The sequence below is a fragment of the Ochotona curzoniae genome, unplaced genomic scaffold (assembly GCF_017591425.1).
Source record: "Ochotona curzoniae isolate NIBS_2020 unplaced genomic scaffold, NIBS_Ocur_1.0 contig_3498, whole genome shotgun sequence".
In the NCBI taxonomy this organism is placed as follows: Eukaryota; Metazoa; Chordata; class Mammalia; order Lagomorpha; family Ochotonidae; genus Ochotona; species Ochotona curzoniae.
This window is the reverse complement of record NW_024465885.1, coordinates 1,554,161-1,569,492: the sequence shown is the minus strand read 5'-3', so window position 1 is coordinate 1,569,492 and position 15,332 is coordinate 1,554,161. Positions and strand designations below refer to the sequence as shown.

At 41.8% G+C, this 15,332-nt stretch overlaps 1 protein-coding gene and 1 long non-coding RNA gene across 13 annotated transcripts in view; one reads left to right on the top strand and one right to left on the bottom strand.

Annotated features, from left to right (window-relative positions):
* LOC121156670 overlaps positions 1–4,014 on the top strand; it is a 28,912-nt gene extending 24,898 nt beyond the window's left edge. For 4 of the 5 annotated variants that reach the window (XR_005883907.1, XR_005883906.1, XR_005883905.1 and 1 more), the window contains one exon: positions 3,928–4,014. This is a non-coding gene — a long non-coding RNA (uncharacterized LOC121156670). Of the gene's footprint in view, positions 1–613; positions 2,138–3,927 lie in introns of those variants that run through there. The other variant, XR_005883908.1, reaches the window with a different exon arrangement.
* ZBTB20 (zinc finger and BTB domain containing 20) overlaps positions 1–15,332 on the bottom strand; it is a 709,762-nt gene that overhangs the window by 7,266 nt on the left and 687,164 nt on the right. For all 8 annotated transcript variants that reach the window (XM_040980442.1, XM_040980441.1, XM_040980439.1 and 5 more), the window contains one exon: positions 2,664–4,265. In XM_040980442.1, the coding sequence (XP_040836376.1) occupies positions 2,664–4,265 (1,602 nt within the window). The remainder of the gene's footprint in view (positions 1–2,663; positions 4,266–15,332) is intronic.

Here is a 15,332-nt window from a genome sequence, read left to right as displayed (position 1 = left end):
ACATATCCAAAGTGTATTATTCAGAGGTGGAAGACAGAGAAAAAACAAACAAAACAAAATAAAAAATAAAAAACAAAAACAAAACCTAATGTCTCCTAGGTTGAATAGATGAACATAATGGTGACTGTTGAGGTTTTTTGTTTTTGTGATTAAAAAAAAAAAAGTAAAATACTTCACTTTCCATGAAGAGCTCTCAACGTGCATCATACATTTATGGCTACCCAAAAGGGCAGAGAAATTATTATTCTCATTTTCCTTAATTATATCAAGTAACTATTTCTTGGTAAGATTTTTTTTGGTTTGATAATGGGTAGGACTACTAAGGCCCTCCTAACTATTTTAAGTCTTCCCAAGTACTTTGTACCATTTTTCTATACTAACATTTGGGTTCTTTGCTTTGTATTTATATCCCTTCCTGTGAGTTCCTGTAAAGTTGCGAGGCCATCACTTTTTGATGTTTTCCCAAGGAATTGCAGAGAACTTTGTTTAGAAATGTTGCTCTCAGTAGACTGAGGTCCTGAATTATGTCTATATGTTCAAGCTGCCTAGACTTGAAAATCTAGACCAACTGTTCTGAAACATTGCAAGGTAAAGGACTTACTTCTTCACTTAGATCAAAGTCTTAAAAGGCAAATGACCTTGTCAAGCTGTTCCCTCCAATGGGTCTGGAATGTAAGGTAAGAGTTTGTTTTAAATGAGATACTTGAGTGAGAGATGTGTGTGTGTGCATATGTATAAATTGTTTCCAGATGTAGCCACATGTCAATGCAAAAATATCCATAGTTCTCATGAAGTAGTCTGTAGACTATACTTTAGACTATAGACTATACCTTAGATACAATTCATATTTGTAAAATAACTTGCCAATTTAAAAATTCACTTTTACTGTAGATTTTTCAACTATGCTGTCTAGGCATGCAAACTTCTTGCTGCTTTTCACATGAAGACATCTATTTATTTGGGAGGATCCCAGAATTCTCTTGTAACTCCATCAGAGAAGTAGATTTATGTATCACAGAGATAATTTCTAGTAGTGCCCTGAAAATTTTATGCTGTGCATTTAAACCTCAGCTCAATATGCAATAGCGTGTGAATTTTACATTTGCTAGGTCTACTGGAAGAGATGCACAGAGAATGAGAGTAGATATGCTGATGCATCCAAGACCAGAAAAGTCAACTGTGGGAAAATAGACATTTCACAGATAGTTTCTTTTTCATCCCTACTCTAATTTGATGGCTTATAAGATAATCCTTCGGATGAGGAAAGGATATAAACTATGGCAGTACATTATACACCGTAAGTTGTCACACATGTAAAGGCATTATCATCTGAATAATTCAGCTACTAATGACAATATCCCTGATCTATGAAAGTTTTCTCTTGATTGATCTCATATTATTAGTGCACTCACATTTACCTCAAGTAAACACAGTGATTTACCACTAATTTTCTTCCTAAACTTCGTTGTGAGTCACTGACTTTATTTGAAGGTATTTAAAAACTATAATCTTTAAGACCAACTAATTCGTGTAAAGGCACACACAGTGGCTTACACAATGCTCGAACTGAAGTGGAAATGCAAAGAAACAAAGCTCATCTTGAGTACAGTTCTATTTCAGTCATTCACTTTCATGCTGGCTACCTAGGCTCCATGATTGGATCTCCTTCTCTTCCAATTTCCAAGTTAAAACTGTTTTTTGTTCTGTCTTTTGAATTTCTTCTAGTTGACACACGTTTCCTACTGAGATACAAAGATGTTTTGAGCAATTTGTTTTCACGGATCAGAATTTAAGTAACTTCCCTGGAATGTTACATGTCACTGAACCACAGTATTCTGAAACCAGAAGTCTGTCAGGAGAGGCAATGCTCTTAAGAACTTCAAATGTGATGATTACAATTGTGGCAGGTATTTTCAGGCACAAGAGAACTTATGTGAAGTCTTCATTATGTGTGTAGTCATTTGTCTGTAGGCCTAGCTATGGAGTCCTCATTGCCAGGCTAGCACAAGGCATCAGGAAGTCAGGAGAACTTAGCTCTGGAGTCAGAGTTCAGGCACATCTTGAGACTGGGTCCCCTCTTTAACCTTCCTACAGAAGGACCGCTTTTACTCTCCTTCAGTACTTAGAATCAAGGGAACCTGCCCCCTCTAGAAACAATCTCTCCCATACTGGAGCAGCTTTCTTCTTATACCTTAAGAAGCCAAGCAGAACAAACTTAATGTTCCTTCCTCCCAATCATATCAATGATGCTAACGATAGCTATCATTTGTAGTGTGCTTATGTACTATGGAAGGAACCTGAAGTAAGAAAAAACTAAGAAATTTGTCTAGGATGACAATGTATACTAGTGACTAAAGCCTGAAATTTAGGCTCAGCCAATTTGGTGGCAGTGCTCAATTCTAGATTATACTGCCCTTGCAGCACTTGACTATGACTTACAAAATGCTCTGAGTCTCTCCTCCTGCACTCATTCTCCGTAAAAAAATACCCGTCATCTTTGTCAGAGGAAGGGTACTTTCATCCTAAGAAAGGGGAATATCCAGAGCTTCTGGAACTGTCCTTATACATAAGGCTTTCAGTGGGGTCTCTAAAACCTGAAAGATACTCCAAACCTTCCCTTTCCCCTACCCATTCCGGTGTTCCCTTTCCACAGCCCAACTCACCTGTGTGTACAAACATGTGCTTGACGTAGTTCTGTTTGGCGGTGAAAGTCTTGTTGCAGAGAGTGCACTCATAAGGCTTTTTTTCGCCTTGCCCACTGGCTGTGCTGTGGCCTGCCGATGAGGCCAGGGGCTGTGGCGCTGGCAGCTGTGCAGTAAAGGTGGACAGGCCTGGCTGGGACACTGTCACAAACTGGGTCTGCTGGCCTGCCAGAGGCTGTGGCAGGCTGAAGAGGAAAGGCTTGGGGCCGCTGCCCGCAGGCTGGGTAGTGAAGAGGGCCGGCAGGTAGGTGTTGCCAGCTGTGCCAATGACCTGTGTGTTGCTGGTCAAGGTCAGAGGCATCCTTAGATTGCTGGTGAGGGTTTCCGTCTGGCGTAAGTAGAGCTGGGTACTTGGCATTGGCTGCCCAACAGAGGTGTTGACCGAAGGCTGCTGCAGGACGCTCTTGTCTGAGCTGTTGCTGACGGTGATGACTGTGTTGTCCATATCTACCTCGTTGCTTCTCTCAGGAGAGGACGCCCCTGTTTCTAGCTGATTCTGCTGTGGGCCGCCCTCAGCAGGGGCTTCGGTGGCCTGCTCGGGTTGGGCTGGCTCGGCTTGGCCATCCCGTGTGGTGGGCCCAAACTGCTGCTCCACTGAATCAGGCTCAGTACCAATGGAGGAGCTGACACCAGAGTCGAAGCTCTCGCCTTTAGGCTCGCTCTCAGTGCCCTCGGCCTGGTCGGTGTCTTCCGTGCACTCCTCGGATTCATTGCGCTCCAGGATCTGCACCCTTGGCTGCCCGTAGTAGTCATAGTCATCTTCCATCTCTTGCTTGATGTGGATGTTGCCCACAAGGGTCTGGATGCGCACCGGCCGCGGCTGCTTGCGGCAGTGCGTAGTCTCAGGGGTGGTGGACAGGTAGCGTTCCATCTGCTGTGAGCGCTCGTGGATGCGGGTGATCCAGCTGGGGTCTTCCATGTGGTGGTCGCGCGGCAAGCCGAGCGCTGTTTCGTGGTGGCTGACCACTGCACCGCTGTAGAAGGAGCGTTCACCGCTGCCATTCTGCATGGAACAGGCATAGAGCGCTGAGTAGATCCTGTCGACACTGTGCTGCGGGTGGCTCTGCAAATAGCCCGACTCTGTGTCACTGCTCTGGCCTGATGTGCCTGACTCAGGTGTACCCCGAGGTGTGTCCTGCCCCGAGTCTTGGATCCCCGGGAACACTTCGCCCACATTCTGTGACACGATGCGCGTGCACTCGTCAATGACTGTTTTGATCTGCAGGATGCTGGCGGCTGTGAGGATCTGCAGAGCTTCCGACTGCGAGACGCGCAGCACGCCGCTGTACATGAAGTCAATGAGCTTTTGCACCGACTGTACCGACACCACTGACGGGATCTCGATGTCGCTGTAGCCCAGTAGCAGCTTGTCCTGGAAGAAGGGGCTACCGGCAGCCAGCACGCAGCGGTGTGCGCGCAGCATGCTCCCGTGGATGCGCACCGTCACGTCACAGAAGTGGCCACGGTTGCGCTGCTCGTTGAGGGTCTCGAGCACGGAATTGCTGAAGTTGTGAAGATTGATGCTGTGAATGCGCTCGGTCATCCCCTTGCAACTGATGTCACCTGCAGCGCGGCAAGGCAGACACAAAACAGGCATGGGTCAGAGCTGGCCGGCTGCCTTCCTAAAATCCACGTGTCAGCGGAGCAAAGCTTATGGAACCCCAAAGCGCCCTCCTCTGTGGGGAGATAGACAGGCTGCAATGTGCAGAGCCCTAGGTGGGATGACCTAGAGCAACGAGGTCTGGCATTTTGCTCTAATTACAGATTCAGGTTCCCCGCTATTTGGGGAACGGATTCCAAATGGATCCCCGAGAGCCTTAGTGGAAGTAAAGTGGCCTAAAAGCCAGATGGGGTATCATCCAGCTATTCCTACCACTTTAGCAAAGAAACGAGAGGCCCGTGGGAGACTTGTTGGCCCAAATCCAAGTCCTGTGGGAAACTCCTCTCTTTCCATTTGAATGGCAAATGCTCAAAAACATACAATTCTTGGAAAATTCAATCCAATTGAATAAGTCTAACAGCTGCCACCATGCCTTTCAAATGAGAAATGGGTTATAGAATGTGAGCCTAATGAGAGGGGTACTGACCCAGGAGTTGGTTTTCTGAGTCTGCTCATGCTTCCTGTCATCTTGGACAACCTGAACATGCTCCTGGGTTGCAGTATGTGGTATGGGTGACCTTTCCATGGCATCAGGAAGGTCAGCATTGGCAGCATGGCCTTGGCAAGACTAGCGAATGACAGGTGACTGTATGGAGCACTCAAACTACATGCATCCAGTGCGATTAATAATTAGGCCCGATAGCAGATGTAAACCAGGGGTAGTGCAGTGGGCCTCAGTAAAAGGTGCTCTGTGCATTTGCTCCAGGGATGACCTGAGCAGCTCCTAGGAGGAAGCCCTGCAGAGGATGTGAATAATCTGACCCATAGCCATTCCTATATCAGAGCATAATGGTGGTAACATTTAGACCCAGATTTAGCAGGAAATGGGGACCCTATCTTAGGGCTTCCCTAATTTTCTACCTTGGCTCTCAAATGTCTCTAGAGTCCCTCTCTCCAAGTGCGATCCAATCAGATTCTTCATTCTTGCTTTTGCAGTTGAGAAAAGCCCAGTGGGTGGCCTATCTCATCCAAGTGTCCCAGTTACTGAAAGCTGGAGAAGAGACCCCAGATGTGGTCGCCTGCACGCAGCAAGAATGGCCTACCTACTTCCTCAGCTTCCTTTTCCTAAGAAAACAGGACCTGCTCAGGGAAGTTGGAGCTGACCTATCTCTTTCACCTTGCTTCACTGGATCATCTTGATGCTGTCAGAGCTGAATTTAATAAGTGCCATCAACTGGTAGGCTGACACTCAGTGAAGCACTAAGTTCCACCACAGAACTTCTGCTTCTGACCTCTATCAGTTCTCTTATACACCTATAATATTATATTATGTTACAGTTTCTTTTTCATCTAAGTAAAACAAATTCTATTTTTTCTGAGATGAAAGACTCATGGTTGATAGCCTGCAGGTACTGCTTGCACAATATGGCCCAAGGGCAAGGCAATAATTACCCAGGAAGAAATATTCCAGACTATTCAATTCCAAGTTCTAGCTGAGTCCTCCATGCATGTATGCCAATAGTAATAGTAAGAGCAGACATTATTTTAGAGCTTACCACATGTCAAGCACTGTTCTCACTAGCCTTTGTGTATTTTTCGTTTAATTTTTACAGCAGTCACAGGAGCATTTCTTACAAGTTCATTCCAAAAGTACTAGTATTAAAAACACTTTGCATGCAATTCAAACATTTTTGCACTACAATAAACTTTCTAATTCCATTTTCTGCAAACTGTGAAGTACCCTCATGTTATTATTTTCAGTTTACACACAGGGAAACTGAGGCCCGAGAAAACAGGAACTTGCTCCAGGTAACATGGGCAGTTAGTCTGAGAGCTGGCACTATGGATCTGAAATCTCCCTTTTGACCACATGACTATCTTATCTGCTTTGCCCCTACGTGAAGTCTGGCCTTTAGGTATCTGAGGGTAAACTAACATGAATCCAACAATCACATTAAAATAAATCATTATGAGCAATGATCAAGTTCTCTTTCTCTGTCTATAACCTCCCCTTGCTTTCTGTTATAAGAATGCACGTATTTATGTATACCTATAGAATATATTATTTACATTTCCCTTTTTCTGTAGTTGGAAACAGAAATGATGTATTCTTCTGTAAAAACACAAAAACAAAATAAAGCTCTATGGAAAGCCTTGTCATATACAGATACACACCCCCAGCTGCTCTTGTATCTTTCCACGATTTGGCACAGCTTTTGTGGCTTAAGTCTTGAGGGGTCAACATTGCCTCAATCATATAAATTAAAACATGTATTTTTCAAAAGAGGAACAGTGTGAGAAATAAAGTATCTTGACCTGGCAATAAAATGTTGAGTTTCCTACTTACGGCACTGCTATTACCAAAGTCTCTTTCATGTGAGGAGACCTGTAAGCACTAAAACTGGTTGTGTCTGTAATAAAAGCACCATCTCTGAGCAGCATAACTTTATTAAGACTTTTCTGCACAGATGAAAACACTCCTCAAGCACAGAATTAGTTACAGCTGTAACACTAGAGGTGCCATATATGACAGCAATGTTGTCTTTCAGATAATTCTGAGAAGCAGTTTTATCACAATTATCGTAATTAATATCAATGAAGTGTTTTATAGTGCACAAAACTCTTTCACACAAAACATCCTATTTACTCCTTACAATAATCCTGTTAACTTTCAGGATAGGCCTTCTTTCTTATTTTCATTTGTTCTAAGTTGAGGCTTTCAAAGTGTATAAATCAATTGCCCAAAGATTAGCTAGCAAATGGCAGGGGTGGGATTGGAACTTGTGCTTCTTGATATTCTTCGTATAGCACACATCACTGAGGCATAAAACTTGAAAGTAAAGTATCTAGGGATATTCCAATTCTAGGAGAGAAAATACAGGCACTGCGAGTGATGACAGTGCTTGTTACAGAGATGAGGAATGATCAGCCCCCAAAACTGTTATTATATCCCACATGTTTCTCTCTCTCTCTCTCTCTCTCACACACACACACACACACACACACACACACAATCTGATAAGAAAAGTTCAAGCTGCTTGTCTGATTTGGATCAGAAATGTTGACAGAACAATCAACATAAAGTGTCTGAGTTATGATTATTGCTGCGATGTCGTCATTGACTTCATTAAAAATCAGAGACAAAGTGTCACCAGCACACACGTACAACCTGAACTGATTGGCCCCACTGGGTTTTTATGCACACAATTCTTAAAACATTTCCCAGTGAGCAACTGCGAAAGGCTGAATGGTTGTTGCTGATGTGGGTACAGATGCAAGGGGGGACCCTTGCCTCTCCATTCAAGCACGCCTCATTCCTCCAGCACACAATGCTGATGCAATTCCTTTCCCAGGCTTTCTTTTATTTTTTAACACTAATACAGTGGGAAAAAGTTTCTGCCACAGCAAGGCAAAGTCCAGGCTTTTGTGAACATGTCCTTTTCATCCAATGGGCATTAATGTATAGATTCCAATGGAATAAATCTGAAATACTCTACTGTAGAAGATTTGTCCCCATTGAAAACAAACCTTGATTAGATGGTTATTCAGGGAGTGTATAGGAAGGAATGGTGTGAAAATGCTAACTCCATTCTTTCCTAGATTGGCACTGAATAGGCATTTGGGCTATTCAAAAAAAAAGTACTAACACCAACCTTCTCTACAAAACCATGCAATTTTACATAGATTACGTGTATTTGAGGATGCCTTCACACTCAAAAGACCCCCACAGTTGTGTGAACGTAGAATTTATGGCAAATGAAAAAGTAATAACAAAAACAGTTCTCTCTGTAGTTAAAATAATAACCTATCTCCCCTTTCCCCATAGTGAAAACAGTCAGTCTGTGATGCATTCACTAGAAGCAGGCAGAGCTACATTACCGGCAGTGATCCTGTATTCTAAGGGGCGGTGAGCACAACATGGAAGGGGCTGAAGCAGGCTGTCCATTAGGGAGAAATGTGTGGTAAAAGGGTAGAAGGCGGCCTGGCTCCCTGTTTTACACAGACTCTCCTTAGGCTTCTCCCTTAAGCTGCAGGGGGTCCAGGGAGAGGACTTAGCATGAGAATAAAAAGCTGCCTGCTCACAAGAGAAAATGAACAAGAAAGGAAACAGCAGGCAATACAATCTCTTTTAATTAGGTGTGAAATCCAGTGCTTTCTCAGTAGAGAGAGCAAAACGATATATAAAATGAGACTAGTGCAAGGTGAAGGTTCTGGAGGAGGGGATGGGAATTTGAAGCCTCTTTGGCATGAGAGGAAACAGCAGCTCTCAAATGAAAACTAACAGAAATTTTGGTGAAATCAGCAAGTCTAAGTCAAATGGCATGGCCCAAAGTCCCATGAGCATCCAATCTGGGGCACTAGGTTCAGATGAGGTAAGTGGGTCAGCACAGGAAACAGGATAGTGGGGACTAGGTCTCCACAACCCAGCCTCTTACATCGTACTTTGTCTCCCTATTGTATCTTGGTCTCATTAGTAAGCTGAGATCAAGTTTTCATACATCAGAAGGTGAACAATCGTCTTACATTATTATATGTTGGTTTCGCTTGCCCATGCAGCCATGCTAGGAAAGACCTAGATGCTTCAACAGAAAGCAGGAGTGTAGTTTGATAACCTCAGCTCCCATATTTCCCAAGGCCCCTGCCTGGGGTAAGCTCTTGCATTTCACTTCTAAGCCAAGGGGGCTGTGCTGAGTCCCTGCACTCCAGGTGGTTAGAAATTTGCTGCTCAACAGTTGCACCACCTGGAGCAAAAGACCCCCACCAATGGAATGTGCCTGGGAGAACTGAGGAAGGCATCTGTGCAATTGGAACCTGGCCAGGAGAGTTATTTCTTTCTCTTGCTCTGACTGCTGACACATACTGAGTCACTGATTTTGGGAAGGGAAACTGCTTACTTAGTTTTACTTATCCATCCCTGGTAAGTATCTTCCAGATTGTTTTAAGCCCAATGTGCAAGAACCGTAAGATTACAGCATATTATTTTAGTTACTGGTAACAGATACTATTTTTATAAAATATAAATCAACAGTTCAATTTTTAAAAATTTGATTTTAAATATATTTGCAGGAATGCACTACCTACGAAACCTGAATGTGCTTTTTTAATAGTCACTGCCAATTACTTTAGCCAAAAATGAAAATTATTAATTTATTTAAGATGTCTAAAACATCATTCTACTTATAATCTCAATATTGTAGTTGGGTTTTATTATTTAAATTTTTATCCATTTGTGGGAAAATCCTAGAGAACATTTTAAATATTTTAAAACCCTTAATTTTATGTGTGGACTTTAGGGGGTATCTATAGCTTTCAGGAATGGGAATACTTTTATAATCATTGGGATATGACCATGGGCTTTCACTAGAATATCAAAGAAGTCTGAGTTTGCCCTAGATTAAGACTTGTGGATTGAGATTCAAGTATCTTTAAATTGCTCTTCATACACTTCAATATTCAAAGCTTCTGAAACTGATGCAACTTATATGACTAAGGATGACTACTATCAGGTCTGTTGAACTTTACCATCTCCTAAAGGATCCTAGCCAAAAATACAGGAGCCACTTTTCAGAAGAGTGATTTACATCAAAAGGAGGAAAGGGGAAGAGTAAAACATATGTAAAGAAGTGCTGACACTAGCTGGAAAGCTGGAGGATTATGACAGCACCATGTGGTTCACTTCCTGATGACTGGAGCTCATTCTACTTAGTGAGACTTGATTTGGGCCAAGTCTTTATCACAGTAGATCCTTTTTGACAATTAGCACAAATCTACAGAGGAACTACAAAACACTCTCTTTTGGGATTGTTAAGAATTAGATGATGAGGTAAAATCTGAATAAAGAACAAATATAAATTTAATTCAGAGTTCCTCGGAAGCTCTGTCGTATTTCTGACCTACAGGAGGCCACTTCTTCATTTCTGTCTCCTTTCCAGCCTTCCTACAGGGTCGAGGAAAAGGAGGATACAAAACTGTGAACTGGGAAAACACTTGCCCCGTGACAGCTGGGCCCATTCCAAAGCGGGAGTTTTCCTCTATTCCTGATTCTCTTTTCCTTTCTTTAGTTTGGCAGAAAGTAAGAAGTATTCCATTTTATCTGAAGACGAGAAGAGAGATTTACTTTACTCAAGTGATGGTCAAGTGCAGAGGAAGAACAAATTCCAGAGAAGCCTTTCCAATTGGATCTAGAAGTCTCTTTCTCTGGGTTAGCCCAGGTCTCTGGCTTATCTGATTTCAAGTTAAGTTGGCTGTGAGCGCCAAAAAAGAATGAGGACATGACTGACCATGTGTCTAAAATTCTAAATATAACTCACTTATGGATGAAGTTACAGTAATCAGTCAACGTCATAGTGTTTAGCAATATCAAACTGATTAAGAATTCATAATTAGAATTACTCATAATTGAACAATCATAGTTGATCAATTTTCCCTCTTAGTTTTATTTACTAGGGAGCTCAGAATAAAAATTCAGGCTATGCTTTAGCAACTATGAGGGATCCCATGGCGTGTTTTCTATGTAATATTTTCTTATCATCATTTTTCGTCAACTCCTTTTTAACTGCTCATCTGATTTCTTTTTAATAGTTCATATAAATATTTCCTCACACATTTATTGGTAACTTAACATTCTTAAATACCAACTTAATCTCTTCAGTTATAAGGTGAAGGTATAACTCAAAGCAATTCATTAAAAGTAATCAAAAAAGCAAAAGAACATCAACTTTACGAAATAAATTCTAAACATAATTTAAAACTTCAGTTTTATGTATTGTAAAGCTACACATTTCATGAACTTCTATATCTCAAGTATCTGGTTCCATTGCAAAGAAAGATTGATGTTTTATCATACAGCTTATGAAAACTCAATGTTATCAGTGTGAACAATGGCATTTGATAGATAATTGCAGACAATATTCTGAAAAGACATCTAGACTCTCTCTCCAAAGCTGAAATGAAATGGCATCTTGATGGGAGAAGACTTGCTGGGAATATGGAGAAAAGTCAATGAAATCTGAGGTTGATGTCTTTCAATTCTCTTACACTGTAAATCTTTTGAGACACTTTTAGGAGGTTGTTTATTATTATTATTATTATTATTATTATTATTATTATTATCTCTCTCTAAAGCTCTTTCCTTACAAATTTAGCTACTGTCCTATTGTAATCTTTTCCATTGCTCACTAAATCTGGCGAACAAAAATATAGAGATGCTACACCGGTGGGTGGGATACAAAAATGAACTGAAAAGTGTGCTTAATCCAGAGTTTGGTTGAACTTAGCCCCGGATAGGTCGTAAAGAAGGATTCCTAGATTCAAACACATGTAAGTTAAGGCTTTTGTTTTCCTTAAAATATAAATTTAAAAACTTATTACCTAGAAACCATCATCTTTTTACTTTCTCATTTGTTTGATTTCTATTTTTATGATATACTTATTTTACAAGAAAAATACATTTTCAACTTTTGTTATCTTATAGATCTAGTATAACTTTCTTTTTTTTTTAAAGATTTATTTTTATTATTTTTTTATTGGAAAGGCGGATATACAGAGAGGAGAGACAGAGAGGAAGATCTTCCGTCCAATGATTCACTCCCCAAGTGAGCGCAACGGCCGATGCTATGCCGATCCATAGCCAGGAGCCTCTTCCGGGTCTCCCATGCGGGTGCAGGGTCCCAAAGCTTTGGGCTGTCCTCGACTGCTTTCCTGGGCCACAGGCAGGGAGCTGGAAGGGAAAAGGGGCTGCCGGGATAGAACCGGCGCCCATATGGGATCCTGGGCGTTCAAGGCGAGGACTTTAGCTGTTAGGCCACGCCGCTGGACCCAATTCACCAAATCTTACATACCCTTTGCAAATCCTATTTAAGGTTCTTCCTTCTCTGTGAAGCGTTCTCTGATGAACAGAGTATATCCAGACATCTCTTTTCTGGATTGCATTGGTTGGTGAGGTAACAAACTGAGATATCAATTTTTCTGCTTGGCTCCTACCTAATTAGTGAACTACTATAATAACATTATCTTCCCCTTCTTCTACCTGTAGGTAGAAGGACCAATACTTGGATATGGTTAGGAGTCCCTTCCTCAGGGGCGTTGTGTCTTCAGAATCCATCAAGCCCTAAAAGAAGCCCCAAAGCAAAGGATTTTCTTTCCTAAAGCAGATCCTCCAAGAGAAATGGATTTGGGTTCTTTCTGGGGTGAGGGGTGACGGGATGGTGCTTTGGGGTCAGACTGAGGCACCACTCAGGGCAGGGAAATAATCAACTTCCCTTCAGATGGGGAAGCTGCCAAGGTCTGCAGGTACTTACAGCTGCATTTGGAGTAATTGCTGGGCAGGCTTATGGAGGTGGTTGTAATATAGTACCACCTGGAAAGGAACAGTGATCATCCAAGGTTTAGGCTCACGGTCAGTGTTGAGGATCATTGAGAAGGACAGCTGGAAAGCCCAGCAATGTAGGTGAGCCTGGCAGTCGGAAGGACTAGGCCAGGGTTTAAGAGTGTCCCATCCATGGGCCACATATGGCACACAACATCATTTGAACTGGTCCTGTGATAACAGGTGACATGTGACATTCATAATATGCATTAGGCTCATTTTTTAAGTTGATCACTATTGTATGGCTTGCTAATGATTTTATAAATACCCAAATGTTCCCTAGCAGCAAAAGGTTTCCTATTCCCAAACTAGACTCAATGGCACTTTTGTGGGAGGTAGTCAAGCAATGTCAGTGACCCCACTTTAGATTTCATTAATCTTGTGCAAGTTTCAGGAGAAGAAGGAGTCCCAAAACCTGACTCCATTTGATGTCAACTTGGTAATAGGGACCTTGGGTTTACTTTTCTTTAGAAGACTAAGAAAATTTTTCTTGTGCCTGAATGTTGAAGACTAAATCTATACTTCCTACACATGAGCCATACAATTTAGTCCTTCAGGGTGCATGCCTGTCTCCATTCTTTTCTCCTTTCTTTCCTGTCTTATCTCTAGAAGAAGACTTTCCGCCTCCAGCATCCTGAGAGTTTACAGGTTACTTTGTTATAACTGTAACTGTAAAGACAAACATTTATATCTGCATCCCTCATTTCCTCACCAATTGTGCATCTTCATGTTCACAATAAAAGGAAACTTCACAGTGTATGTGAGGATACTCTAAACAGTATATGGAAACATGAAATTAAAAGCTCCGTTTATTTTGTTAACAACTTTGAAATTCATGCATCTTTGTTTCATAATACACATGTCCATTAACTTTTTGAAGAATATCTGTATGTGTAGATTTCAAAATTTTTGGAACCCAAACTATCTACCTTTTAATTTCATATTCCCATGAACCTTTTAGAGTTCCCTTGTATTTTTCCTGAAGTATGCCTGTGCTTCCTGGGGCCCACAGGATCTTCCCAGCCCCTCAACTTCCAGATAACACTGTTTTCGCTGTCCTTTATTATTTCACATCCTTACCCTGTCACTAGGGAATATCCAAAGCTCTATTTTCAATTTGAATTTAAGGTCTAAGATAATTGATTTTGATATGTTCACTACCTCCCACAAACTACACTCATTTGTTTCTGATCTTAACATGCACCAGATTGTCCCCATCTCTCTGATTCGGTTTTCCCCAAGACACGGTTCCATGGGTCTTTTTATTCTGAGGATTCAGAATAAACGTGTGACCAAAAGTCAAATCACACATTGTAAGCAAGAGTGCGAAAAGATGACCAACCTGTGACATGCCTAAAAACAATCAGATCAAATTCCTATCACTCCTGCATCATCTGGGAAAGCTGAATCACTTGGCAACAGATGTTGAAGCGATATCTGTCAACCAGTGTGGATAATGGGTATTTATATTTGCTTTGTCAGATTGCTTAGAATATTTTCACCTGGTGGCCACTGGGTGTCCTCATTTACAAAGTAAATAGGCAATATTTAGTGCAGGTTACCAGAGGAGACACTGGTTTACTGTCTGGCCTTTCACATACTGTGTATAAATTTATTGCTGGGCCCAGCGTGGTGGTGTGGTGGCGTGGTGGCCTAGCGGCTGGGGTACTCGCTTTGCAAGCGCCGGAGTTCCATGTGGGCACTGGTTGGTGTTCTGGGGGCGCTGCTTCCCATCCAGCTCCCTGCTTGTGGCCTGGGAAGGCAGTTGAGGACAGCCCAAGGCCTTGGGACCCTGCACCCATTTCAGGGACTCGGAGGAGGTTCCTGGCTCCTGGCTATGGATCAGCCCAGCTCTGGCTCTTGCGGCCACTTGGGGAGTGAATCACATGGGACAGAGGATCTTCCTCTTTGTCTCTCCTTCTCTCCATAAATAAATAAATAAATCTTTAAAAAAATTATTGCTGAACTCACAACAAATTACATATTAGTACTATTTAAAAACCTTCGAGTCAAACTGTTAAAGTTTATAACCAAAAGTAGCTTATTCAGGGTCCAGACATGAATTTAAAAGGCTGTTTCTTCAATATAGACACTGTCATTCAGCTATTAGAATGAGCCCTTTTCATTTGAAAATTGGCATGGAATTTGGGCTATCTGCCTTGAGAGAGAAAAAGAGAGTATATGAGTGAGAAAGAGAAGAGAAGAGAAGAAAAGGTGTTCATTTACTCTTGGGAAAAAAAGAAAACACCAAATATCTCCATGGGTTATTTATTAGATTCTGTTTTTATCTAAAAAATTAATGACAAAGAGAAGATAAGTCATTTGGCTGTGAAAATCGAGACAATGTGGAGAATGATACAGTAAGATGGGTCAGTTTAAGGATAATCAATCTTCTCACATTATAGACAAAGGATGTAGCTATCCTTTGTGGACTGGTCAGCTCCCTGTCAAATAGAGATGCTTACGCTTCACAGGAATGCTGGAAGGACAAACAGAATGTGGAAGCACACAGAGCTGTAAGAAGAGAATCTACACAAGATGGATTTAAAGCATTACTAATTCTCTAATTGTGGTTGCGTCACGGTTGAGGATGACTTGTCCCTGATGGGAGACAGCAGTCAAGGCTTGAGCCCTCACAGCCAACAAATATTTACTGTTTTGA